Source organism: Carica papaya, chromosome 1 (genome assembly GCF_054855325.1).
Source record: "Carica papaya isolate Zhongbai chromosome 1, ASM5485532v1, whole genome shotgun sequence".
In the NCBI taxonomy this organism is placed as follows: Eukaryota; Viridiplantae; Streptophyta; class Magnoliopsida; order Brassicales; family Caricaceae; genus Carica; species Carica papaya.
The window spans coordinates 4,388,122-4,400,894 of NC_142309.1; the positions used below are offsets into that span (position 1 = coordinate 4,388,122).

Below are 12,773 nucleotides of genomic sequence, written 5' to 3' on the forward strand. Positions count from 1 at the left end.
ATTTTATTAATATTATTGTATATTTATTTTAAATATTAAATTTTTAATTAGAAATATGAGATTATATTTAAATAATTAAAAAATAAGTTAAAAATTAAATTTGTAAATTAATAAAAATATTAAAGTAATTTTGTATAAATTAATTAAATTTATGTACTTATTTGAAGGTTAATGAATTTGAATATTATTAACAAAATAAAATTTATTATATAAATATATTATAAATTAATATATAATATTTGAATTTAAAATTTAATTCGAGATTAATTTTTGTATTATAAAAATAATTAAAATTATTATTTTAATTTAATTTTTTAAAAAATAAATTAGAAATAATATTTTTTAAAAAAGATAAATATTTAAATTTGAATATTATTTAAAAAAATTAAAAATTAAAAATAGGATATTCAAAATAATCCAATTTTTTTTTTTTTGTTTAAATATCAATATATAATAATAAATTAAATATGCTCAGTAATTTAATCAGTTAAAAAATAATTAAAAAGAAACTCCTAAAAAATCTGAGCTGAAGCTAGCCTTTCTTCCTCACATATATTCTTGAGTACCGGTGCAGTGCTTCTAGGGCTCTAATAGCAGAACAGGCGGCAGCATCAACTTTTGTTCGTACACAAAAGTAGAAGTAGAGAAGCCATGGATATGCAGAGCGACTTCGATAGGCTCTTGTTCTTCGAGCACGCTCGCAAAACTGCTGAAGCTAACTACGCGAAGAACCCTCTTGACGCCGAAGTGAATTTGCCTTACTCTATTAAACATTTTGTTTCACATTTTTGTTCATATATTCTTCTCTTTCAATGTTTGTTCGATTCATTTGTATTTGCTTTTTGTTAAAAAAATTTATGTTTTTTTTTTTTGGGAAATTTTTTGAATTTTTGTGGGTTTGTTGCAGAATTTGACGAGATGGGGTGGAGCTTTAGTAGAGCTGGCTCAGTTTCAGAGCGTTTCAGATTCAAAGAAGATGCTCCTAGGTGCTTATCATTTGTTAAATTATTTATTTGACTCGTTTTAGAATTGATTTTATGGAGTAGTAATTGGTTTTCATTCCTTTTCCACGTGGACAAATCTAGCCAGAATTTGATTGTGTATTGAAAGTCTTCAGTGTGTCATATAGAATTCATTCCATAGCTTGATTTTCTAAAATATATTTTGGTGGTTTTAAAATAAATCCAGTTTTTGCATTTGGTTCAGCTTTTGTAATTCATAGATTGGTGATTGCTAGAATTTAATTGGTTCACTTTTTGTAATTCATAGATTGGTGATTGCTAGAATTTAACGAATGAGCTAATTACTATTTTAGTCCAGAAAGTACGATCATTTTTACGCATGAGCATCAAATGTTTTCTTTTTCGGATAATCAGGTTCCAAAATAACATATGCTAGTTTTTAGATTAGCTGAATGCTGAAAGTTGAGTTGGTTAAAATATTCTGATGGTTTGAATTGATTGTAACGAAAAAAAGAGTTGAGACTAATTTTAACAAGGGTTGTAGTTCCAAGGCTAAGATAGTTACTAATCCTCCAAGTGTTTATTTTTTTGGGACCATTTTATTCAAAATAGATGCCATTTCGAAGCTGGAGGAGGCAATATTGGTTGATCCCAAGAAACATGAAGCAATTTGGTGCTTGGGGAATGCTCATACCTCTTATGCGTTTTTGACTCCTGAGCAGGATGAAGCCAGGGAGTACTTTAATAAGGCTGCTCAATATTTTCAGCAAGCAGTTGATGAGGTATTTCACATGCAAAAAGCATCCTACTTTATGTAATTTTCATGACATATATGTCGTCTGTATTGGTGGATGATTTTGTAGCCCCGTCCCGTCTTTTTCCTCTTGTAGGAACCAGGAAATGAGCTCTACCAGAAGTCTTTAGAAGTGGCTGCTAAGGTACTTCCTATCATTATGTAACATTTGGTTGTTCTTAAAATCTGGTGAAGTGCTTATGCAATACTTGCTTGAGTATATTATCATGAAAGATTAGGGTAGGCCTGGATTAGAACTTGGATTCCTGTGAATTTGGTTTGGGTTTCCTGTGTATAAAAAAAAGATATGCTAATAAATGAGCAGGACGTAGTTGTTGATTTCCCACCTTCATTCTTGTAAATCTTTTGGACATTACCTAGATGCATCGTATGTAGTTTAGGTGATGCTTTGGATTGCTTATTTTGTAAGCATCTTTGAGCACATATGCTCCAATGTTCACATTTGGCAACATAAAAAGCAGGATATTTATTAGGTTTTTAAGAATGTAGAAAATAAGCAACTTAGTTTTAAAATTTTAGCTTTTTGTTTTTTATCTAACTAATTTCTTTAACTAACCTCTTAACATCTTCTTAAAATAACAATCCTTACCTTGACAAATATGATTAATAAAATATTCGTAATAAATGTACACAGGTTTATTAAATTTTTATAAAAATTAACAGCTTATTTTTTGCACCGAAACTTTATCCAAATATGTAAATGTTTCTTTTTTTAATAAGAATTTACATGCTAAAGTAACTTAAAGTATTCTACTGCTTTAATATTTCTTCAGCAATTTCAAGCACCCTCTGAGTCTATTGATGAATACACACCCCTAACTACCTAATCTATATAGCTAGATAAGGTAATTATTTATTGGAGATATGACCCGAACATGAATTTGTTTTCAATAAGCTGCTTCACAGTTCCTCTAACTACCTAGCCTATATAGTTAGATAAGATAATTGTTTATTGGAGATAGGAACCAAGGATGAATCGGTTGGTTTCACTAAAATCATTTTTGATCAGGCTGTTTGAACAAACCCTTTGCTGTTTTTATTTTAAAAATAACCCTTTGCTGTTTAACGATGAGTTTGTTCTTTGATTGATATGGAAAACTGTTATGGCCTTATTTGTTTTTGGAGATGTCAAATAACATCTTTTTCTGTCCGATAAAGATCGGTTTTATAAGTTAGACTTTATTGGGTTCTGATCGGATAGTAGTTTCCAACAGCAAGAGGGATGTTAAATGAAGCTTAGCCTTAGATTTTTGGTTAAATTGAGGTTTCATGGCCTGTAAACTGAGAAAAAAACTTTTGAAGCATCAGAATCGGGTATTTTTGGATTACAGACCAATAATTAGTCACATTTTTTTCCCCCAATCTGAACTTATAAAAATGATTGAAGTAATTTTTGGAATCATATACAATGTCAAGGTTGATAACAACTGAACAACTTGTTTCTGAAGCTATTTTTTTGGGGTGCTATGTTTATTCTAATATTTTAAATAATTTTTAATGCTCAGGCACCAGAATTGCACTCGGAGGTTCATAAGCATGGATTAGGTCAACAAATGACGGGAACTGGACCTTCCACTTCTTCAGGTTCAAAGGTAAGTTTCTTTTTATCTTTTTTTTTGAAATACTATTTTTTTTTTCTTTTTATCTTTTTCACCCCTTTTTTGTCTACATTTGTCAATGCTGTGTTTTACATCAATTCATGTTTTTGTTTGTTCTATTAATGCAATTGTCTCCTGGAAGTTCTTTTTCGTATGTAGCAAAATACTCATTTTTTTCCAGCTTTCTTTTGGTTGGAAGTGGTAGAATGGATTAAGAGAATTTAGATACTTAGGCGTGAAGCTATAGTTTTTGATGTAGAATGGCAAATTAGGTTTGAAAAGATGGAGATATTAAAGAAAGGAGAAGATATATCCAATTTACAATAAAAGGTGTTGGAAACAACCATAATCACAAGGTCTACAACCATATGTTAATTTTACAGGAGTTTACTATTAAATTGTGTTTCCACAAACAATTATAGTCCCTTTTTCTATGTGGAAAGATAGCTGCATTGAATCCATCCAGGGGATCAAGGTTTTGTTTGAAGTCTCTTGAGAGTTTAAAGAGAGGGACTATAATTGTCTGTGGATTTTCATCAAAGTATATGAAAAAGGCAAAGGTCAAGAGAGGATTTTGGTGTATGAGGATCTTATACAGGTAAGAGAAAGATGGACAAGTCTTTGGATTGTAAGGGGTGTAATCAATATTAATCCTATTTTCTTTTGAAAGATATAGTAGATCATGTTCCATTTCTTGCTGTCAAGAATTTCTGTACAAGATTAATAGATTAAAGCTTAGGGACTTACCTCTTTCTGGGGAAGACAGTTTAATCCTAGAGAACCTCCTACTTTCTCTAGGATTGTTAGGTTTTCATCTTCCTTTGTTTGAAGGCCATATACCTTGACTTGGTCAAACTCTCATTCTTTTTTTCTTCGGATGACTTTGATCATGTACCCATATACCTTGTTCAAACTCGCAATTTCTTCTACTTTAGGGATCTCTCAATCTCTTCTACCTTAGGTGACTTTTATCATGTGTCCATATACCTTGAGTTGGTCAAACTTAAATGGGGCCTTGAGCCATTTAGATTTGAAAACATGTGGGTTGGGGTTGAGTTGTCTGACTTGGTGGGTTTTGTTGAAATGGCATGGTTGCAAAAATCTATATTGACTTGGATCAAGGAAGGACATAGGAATCCGAAGTTCGTTTCATGAGATGGCTATTTTGCATTGCAGGAAATGTCTCTTTTTAGACATTTGTATGGAATATCTTGAAAAAAAAAACTTTCAAAGATATTTGTAGTGAAATGGAGCAGTAGAGGCCTAAATTGGATGATCTAGAATTCTCTTAGTTAAGTTCTCTTCAAAATTTTCCTTAGAGGCTCCCTTCCTAGCCAAAGAAGTACAGGAAGCTCGTTTTTCTTGTAACAGGTTGCAACAAAATTACGGTATTATCATGGATGAGGTGATGGAGATTTTAAATGAAATCTATGCTACTATTAAGTTTGTAAAATGCTTAAAAAGTGCTTCTTCCTCATCTTGGTCCCCAAAGTAGAAGGGATTGTCAATATTCAGAACTTCAGACCAATTAGCTTGGTTGGCAATATTTATAAGTTGATTGCTGAACTTCTAGCTGAAAGATTTATTGATTTGGGAACTATGTGGTCGATGAGTCTAAGCACGTATTCGTAGAGTGTAGGCAAAATACGACCTTTGTGGCAAATGAAATGGTGGATGCAAATGTGAAAAATAGGAAAGAGGGGCTCTTGTGCAAATTGGATGTTGAGAAAGTGTATGATAACATATCTTGGTCTAAGGATGGGTTTGGGGCCCTGGATGAGAACGTATATTTCTACTACCTCCTTCACAGTCTTTGTAAACGGTGGGCCATCATAGTTCTTTTCATCTTACAGAGATCAAGATAGGGAGCGTACACCCTTCATGTTTACAAATGATACAATCCTTTTCTTAAAAGTATGGAAATAAGTGCCTGGAAATGAGGATTATTATCCATTGTTTTGAGCTGCATCAAGCCCCTACTTCAATTGGACTAAGTTTGAAATGGTCCCACTAAGAAATAGTGTTAGAATTAATTACGTTGCTAACCTTTTTGACTGCAAGGTTGCCTCATTTCCTATCATATAACTTTGTCTTCTACTTGATGCTAAAAACAATGGATGCTGGGATATGAGACCTTGTTTCGTCAGTGGTGGAAAAGAAGTTGTCTTTCTAGAGAAGGAGCACTTTGTTTAAGGAGGGAAAAGTGACTTTGATTAAATGGTACCATCCAATCTTCGCGTCTACTTTTTATCTCGTTTTCCTATTCCAAATTGTATGGCGAATAGAGTTGAGATTGCAATACAAATTCATTTGGGGTATTAATGTAGAGCAAAGAAAATATTATTTGGTTGCATGGAACGATATCAAATAGCCACTATAGAGAAGGTTATTATACGGCGTATTATCTTTGGAATATGGTCTATGAGCTGTTGGGAATCAATTGGGTTATGGCGGGTGCGGTGCGGGGTGAAGTGTGGGCTTGGGAAGGTTTATCTATAAAACAAAGTATTGCTAACTTAATTCCATTGATCCTTTTTTGGGTTTTGTGGAATGAAAGAAATGATAGAGCTTTTGCGGGTGACAATGTGGAATAGCTAGATTAAGGGATAGGTGGATGCATTATTTTGGGACTATTTTGATTGATCATGACATTATTAGTTAAGAGGATTTTGAGAAAGTCATTGACACTCTTAACACTTTTGTAAAGCTTTTGCGCATGAGTGGTACCCTTGTGTAGGTACTTCGTTAATATACATCTTATACTTTTTATTTCAAGAAAAACTTTTTTTTTTTTGGGGTGAGGTCATTTGCATGAAAGGGATTTAGGAGTGAGCCTAAATCTTGTTCAACTGTAAATGGGGGTAAGAAGGGGGGATCATCTCTCATTTTTTTTTTCACTATTATGGTGGATGTTCTAACTATGCTTACTGGTGGTTGTAAGAAAGGTTTGATGAAAGGACTAGGTGTTGGATGAAGTCCGGGAGGGGCGTATTAGTTTCAAGTTACCTAAGAAACTTCAATATGTTAAATCTAAAGTCAACCTATGGAGTAAAGGTAAGGATTTAGAAGGGAACCTTTGATGCATGCTCTGGAGGATTTTGATAAACTGGAAAGAGAGAGGCTTACTTGCCAACTGCTAAATAGGATATTGCCAATTTGTTACTCAAGGAGGAGATTGCTTGGAGACAGAAATATAAAGTTATGTGGATTAAAGAGGAGAATAGGAATACATAGTTTTGTAATAGCAATGCTAGTCACTACAGGTGTTGCAATTATGTAGAGAAGCTGGTAGTGGACGCGTTGAGGGAGTCCGTGAAAGGTAATTTTGAGAATTTCTACAAGGAGCCTTTCTCTTGGTGGCTAGATCTGGAAAATTTGGATTTTTTTTTTCTTACACGAACATGATTGCAGTTGGCTTGAGCATCCTTTCTCCAAGGAATAAATTCTGAAAGCACTTGTCATGTGGAGGGGATAAAGCACCAAGGTTGGATGGCTTCTCTATTGCTTTTCCACAAAAGAATTTATCAACATTGAAAAATGATTTATTGGTATATCTGCAGGGTTTCTGGGGAAGGGGTCTTTTGTCTCTAGGCTAGATTGTACTTTCTTAGTGCTTATACCAAAAGTTGAAGGGGCATTCTAATGTCAAGGACTTCGAACCTAATAGTTTGGTGGTATGTGTTAAAAGCTCCTGCTTGGGAGATTAGGGCAATCTGTATGCAGTGTGGTGGAGGAGGTTTAATTTGTGGCGGGGAGGCAAATCTTGGATGTTGCGCTGACACCAATGAGATAATTGATTTAGCCTCCAAAAAAGGGGATGAAGGGTTAATATGCAAACTTGACATGGAAAAAGATTATGATTACCTTTCAAGAAAGTCTTTCTTTTATATGATGAGGAGGCATTTGGCACCGGGGTGTTCTTGAATAAGGATCTTACATATTTTCCTCTCTTTTTTTGTTATTGTGAGTGGTGATGTCTCCAGTTTTTCGAGACTGTAGGAGGGTCTTTGGCAATGGATCCTTTTCATCTCCTCATGTTCATTATTGTCATGAAAGCCTGAACCGATGCTTGTCAGAGCAAAGGAATCACGTTTATTCAAGGGTTTGGTTGTGGGAAAGGGTGTTAAAGTGGTGTGCCTTTTTGTTGACGACACTACTTTTTTGCAAACCCAATTGTAACATTAGGTGCGTTCTTCTATCTGTCGGAGCTGTCTCTCCCCTAAAAATCAACATGCCTAAATTGGAGATGGTTCCCTTGGGGAAGCTTTAAACATAGATTCTCTTGTTAGCTGGTAATGCAGTTTCTTAGTGAAAGAGATAAACACACCCTCATTAGAAGTACTGTTCCCACTCTGCCAACATGCTACTTGTTTCTATTTTGAGCTCTATCTATTGTGACTCAAAAGACTTAAAGAAAGTCCCACTTGGTGGCTTGGGATACACTTGCACTCGCTGTCCTTATATGGGGGAACTGCACGTTAAATCCATCGCTTATTTCAAGCTTTGTTGTGGAAGTGGCTTTAGAGTTTTATGAATGAGCTGTGTAGTTTCTGTTGGAGGGTGATTAGGCCAACTTTGAGATTGGTGATAGTGGTTGGAGGGCCAGACAATCCAGAGCCCTTAATGGATCAGATCTTTGGAAAAGTCTCAAGTTTGGTTGGGATAAGTTCTTATGGCGAGTTTGGTTGGGAAAAATATCAAAATCTTGATTTTATTCCAAAGAAAAAAAAACGATGAGGGTTTTGATCCACAGGGTGAGCTTTCAGCATGGTGATTGGAGTGATGGAGGACCTTTCATGAGCAGTTTCATTATGTGTTCGTTATTGCTAGATGGAAAATGGGTGGTCAATGACTTATTCTCTTACTTTTCTTACGATAAGGTATGGACAGTGGATTTTACAGAACCCTGAATGATATGGAGGTTGATGAATATGATAGGCTTCTTCGGCGCCTTTCTCACATCTAGTTCCTGATTAAGGGGAATGATAAAATGGTATAGAAACTGGAAACTAGTTGCTCTTTCATTGTGAAACTTAATACTTCTCCTACAATTGACTTTCTTTTTTTTGGGGGTCGGAATGTTTGGAGGGGAGGATTCAGTGAAAAGTCCGATTTTTTACTTTGATAATTCTCAAAGAAGGGAACAGATTCTTTGGTGGTTTTTATGCAATATGACTACCCGATTGTCGTGTCTTTTGGTGTCCTTTCTCTTCATGCCTATGGGCCTTGGCTCTTGAGTTTCTTGGTTTGAGCTTGGTTATATCTGGATCTGTGGCTAATGAGATTTGGGTATTCTGTGGTACCCAGGGTGATAAGCATGGGAGAAACTTGTCCTGTTTATCTTCCTTAATACCATGTGGGTGATTTGAAAGATAAGGAACATGAGGGCTTTTGAGGACTAAGTTTTTGCTTTCTATTGAGTTGGGGATTTTTTAAAAGGGTGGTCCTATCATTATTAGCGAGGATTTAAGGAACATTTATATTTTGACTGATTTATAACTATTTTGTATACAGGTGGCATCCCCTTGGTGCCTCTATTTATATACTAATATTTTTTTTTTGTTTTAGAAAAAGTTAAAAATCAAGATTTTGTGCTCTTACACCAAATTGGCATACCACAATGGAATAGAATTAGAAAGATTAAAATAAAGAAAAGATAAATCTCACCCTAATTATAGGGATTGACAACAACCATAATCATAGGCTGGTCAAAACACAACTGTAGGGTTGGAACTCAATCCATGAGAGAAAATCAACAGTTTTTTTTTTTATCGTAAGTAGTTTGTAAAATAAAGTTGAATCATGTGTTTGTAGAGTGCCTACATAGACTATTATATCTAGAATCCTTGAATAGGAAAACAGTGACAACAAAGCTACTAGTTTGATAAGAAATAAAAACTTAACAAAATATAATATTTCTAGTAGTAGTCTACATAATAAACCTTGCTAGATTTATTTCAAAAAATAAATAAATAAATAAAAATGTTGCTAGATGGTTCCCATCAGTTTTGTTGATCTGCATGGCATATTTAGTGGATTACAATAAGACATTGCTGAACAATAGTTGACTTTTGGGTGAGCTGTAAACCAGTTTATGAGGTATTTTACTTGTCTCAACTTTCCTGATAAAATTCTTGAATAGTGTTTTATGCGAAGGAAGTGTCCTGGTTTGATTTTTGGGTCCTAGATGATGGAAAATGTGTCAATGGGAATGCTTGTTTACTTGACATTTGTATCATGTGCATGCTTCATACTGGTTGTGTTTAAATGCCTAATGTGGTGGCTTAAAATTGTTTTAATCAGTTTATACATACTTTAGTTGAATTTCTTTTCAATCGTTTTCCCAGAGTTCAAAGAAGAAGAAAAGCAGTGATTTCAAGTATGATGTCTTTGGCTGGATAATCCTGGCGGTTGGCATTGTTGCATGGGTAGGATTTGCAAAATCTCAGTTGCCCGCAGCCCCTCCTCCTCCTCCACGATAAGAGAAGATTGATAAGAGAAGAATTTGAAACGTATTTCAGAATTTTCGAGTTTTGATTTGAGCTGGAGTTGTGGAAATTGCGAATAACTCATGCCTAACCATCTTTATTCAAAGACATGTTTGGAACAAATGAATTCTACGTAGTGTAGAATTTACTTGCAAACTCCACATTTTTTATGCTTTTGTGGAATTATTTGTTCCAAACATAAATTATTTTTGGTCATCGATGAGATTTTTTTTTATTGCGTAGTGATTTAATAAGTTAGAACTATCTGTTTACAGGAATCACTATGGATTTTTCACTAGTTAATCCCAATGCAACATTCTCGGGCTACAGCTTGAGCTCTTCTCTTTTTTTTTTGGCTGCTAATTATTCTTGGCAGTGAGACATTCAAGGCTGTGATTTTGTTATTTTGTACTCTTTTCAGTGGGTGGATACACACCACTTGCCATTTCAACCCTAGCACAAGATGTTATTTTGTACTCTTTTCAGTAGGCGGATACACACCACTTGCCATTTCAACCCTAGCACAAGAAGTCTGTGCTGGGACTGGTGACCACTTGGCTAGGTTGAGGGTTAGTGGTCTGTGTTGCTTGGCTCGGCAAAATCTAACAATCTTATGCTTTGCTCTTGCCAAGGAAGGGCTGGCTGCTGCCTGCTATGCCTTGGGTTGGCTGGTAGGTGCTCTTGATGGTGCCTGCTTGTTTGATTTGTAGTCTGCTAGTTTGATTGGTCGTATGCACTTGTTTGGCCTCGGTTGACGGAGAAAGAATCATCTCGTCTTATGCTTTGTTGGTGCGATTCATTTAAATCGAGTTTAATAGTGGCTCATGTTATGTTTTACCAATTTAGCATCTCGTGTTTTTTGTTCTTATAATTGGTATATGATTATGTTATGTTTTATACCAGAGTGGAAGCATCGAATTCTTAGAATTGTTTGAGAAAAAACTTAATCTAAGGGTATAAAAGGTTGAAATTGATGGAATGATATTCATTATCTTTAAATCAAAAGATAGTGTGCTAAAAGGTTTTTATTTTAGAAGATGTAAGATTTGAAAACTAAGGATTGAAGCAGTATTTAAATTTACTAATTTTTCTATTGTTAGTTTAATATTGTATTTCAACTTTATAATATTCTTTTTAGTTAATGATCATATGCATACATACATATATATTATTAACATTTCAAGTTACATTGTTTAGATCTTACAAGAAAACATCCTTTCAATCATTAATTATTTAAATTTATTTTTAGTTGTGTCGAGTTACAACATGATTCGATAGATATGAATCGTTTTGAATTTGATTTTAATGTTATACCATTTCTATTCTAATTTTAGATAAAAAATTAATTGTTACTAATATTTGACGTATGGTAAATTAATTTACCTCAATTTTAAGTATAAACATATTTAATTTAAATTAAATATAAATTTAACTTAAGATTAGAATATTAGTTTTATTTAGAATTATATTTTGTTTTATCAATGAGAACTAATAGTATGTAATAACTGGAAAAAGAAAAAAAAAAGAGGGAGAGAAAGGGAAGGGAAAAACGACGTCGTTTTGCAGAGGGGAGAAAACGACGTCGTTTTGGAAAGGGAAAAACGACATCGTTTTGCAAGGAGGAAAACGACGCCGTTTTGAAGGAAAACTATGGTGATTTAAGTAGGAGGCGGGGGAAGGAAGGAAGAGAGGAAGGAAAAGAAAAAAAAAAGAAAAGGAAAAAGGGGAGCAGGGGAAGAAGGGGAGCGGGAGAGAGAAAGAGGAGAGGAAGGAAGATTCCAGAAGGAGAGAGGAAGGAAGCGGAGCGGGGAGAAGAGGAGATCGCGGACAGTGAGAGCACATTCGGCTGAAAGAAGGAAAAATGGAAATGAGAGGTATGGTAACTAACTCTAAATGTGTGTGTTGATTTGAGTGTGAAATGGTTAGATATGTAGCGTGCGTGGTCACGGGTTACGGAGTTAGCAGGGTATGGAAGGGACCGGGTGAGTAGGTGTAGTGAGGCAGTTGGAAGGAAATGGACCGAGTGAAGATCGTGAGAGGAGAGAGATAGGGGTGCAGAGTGAGTGGAGGTTGGTAGAGAGAAAGAAGGTGTGCGAGCAAAGGAAGTAACCGCGAGAGGATCGCGGGAGGAGAGAGAGAGAAGGCGACGGTGCGGGCGGCGAACGGTGTGGCGGTGAGTGAGGTGTGTGAGCAACGCGGAAGGAGATAGGGAGAGGTTGTGGTGTGAGGACGTAGTCGGAGAGAGAGATAGGTGGAGGCAGTAGGGGAACGCAGGGGAAGGAAAGAGTCTGTGGGGTGAGTGAGGTATGTGAGCAACGCGAAAGGAGATAGGGAGAGGTTGTGGTGTGAGGACGTAGTCGGAGAGAGAGATAGGTGGAGGCAGTAGGGGAACGCAGGGGAAGGGAAGAGTCCATGGGGTGAGTGAGGTGAGAAGGACGGTGTGGTGTGATGGTGTGGCGGGTGGTTGTAGCCGAGAGAGAGATAGCAGGAGGCAGTGGAGGAACGCTGGTGAAGGGAAGAACCCGCGGGGTGAGTGAGGTGAGAAGGATGGTGTGGCGCGACGGTGTGGCGGGAGGTTGTAGCCGAGAGAGAGTTAGGGAGGGGCAGTGAGTGAAGGTTAGAGAAGGGAAGGATCCACCGGGTGAGTGAGATCCACCGGGGGAGTGAGATGCTTGGGGAAGTGGAGTGGTAGTTGGAACCTTGGGGGAAGAAAGAGGGGGTGAGTGGGGGCAATTAGGATATGTCGCAGGTAGCAGGCGGAGAGAGACAGTGGACGAGAAGGAGTAGTGTATGTGGGTGTGGCCGATGAGGGTCGATAGGTAGACGATGGTCGCCGATGTTGGTGACGCAAGTGAATGAAAATGGTGTGCGTGCGTGGCCTGGTATAGGTCGAGAGGTGGTTAGTGGTCGC

General features: G+C 36.2%; 1 protein-coding gene across 1 annotated transcript; it reads left to right on the top strand.

Annotated features, from left to right (window-relative positions):
• Positions 1-522: 522 nt before the first annotated feature.
• On the top strand, positions 523-10,191 carry TOM20-3 (translocase of outer membrane 20 kDa subunit 3). Its single transcript, XM_088215488.1, has 6 exons — positions 523-747; positions 908-986; positions 1,575-1,744; positions 1,853-1,900; positions 3,282-3,368; positions 9,722-10,191. Exons 1-6 carry the CDS (start codon positions 652-654, stop codon positions 9,854-9,856), a joined length of 615 nt encoding a protein of 204 aa, XP_088071614.1. The 5' UTR covers positions 523-651; the 3' UTR covers positions 9,857-10,191.
• The last annotated feature ends 2,582 nt before the right edge of the window (positions 10,192-12,773 follow it).

Bases quoted from the DNA above. Each gene is read 5' to 3' on its own strand.
- TOM20-3 (XM_088215488.1), top strand. From the start codon at position 652: ATGGATATGCAGAGCGACTTCGATAGGCTCTTGTTCTTCGAGCACGCT. The intron at 1,745-1,852 runs GTATTTCACATG...TTCCTCTTGTAG, and splicing joins TTCAGCAAGCAGTTGATGAG to GAACCAGGAAATGAGCTCTA. The intron at 1,901-3,281 runs GTACTTCCTATC...TTTAATGCTCAG, and splicing joins CTTTAGAAGTGGCTGCTAAG to GCACCAGAATTGCACTCGGA.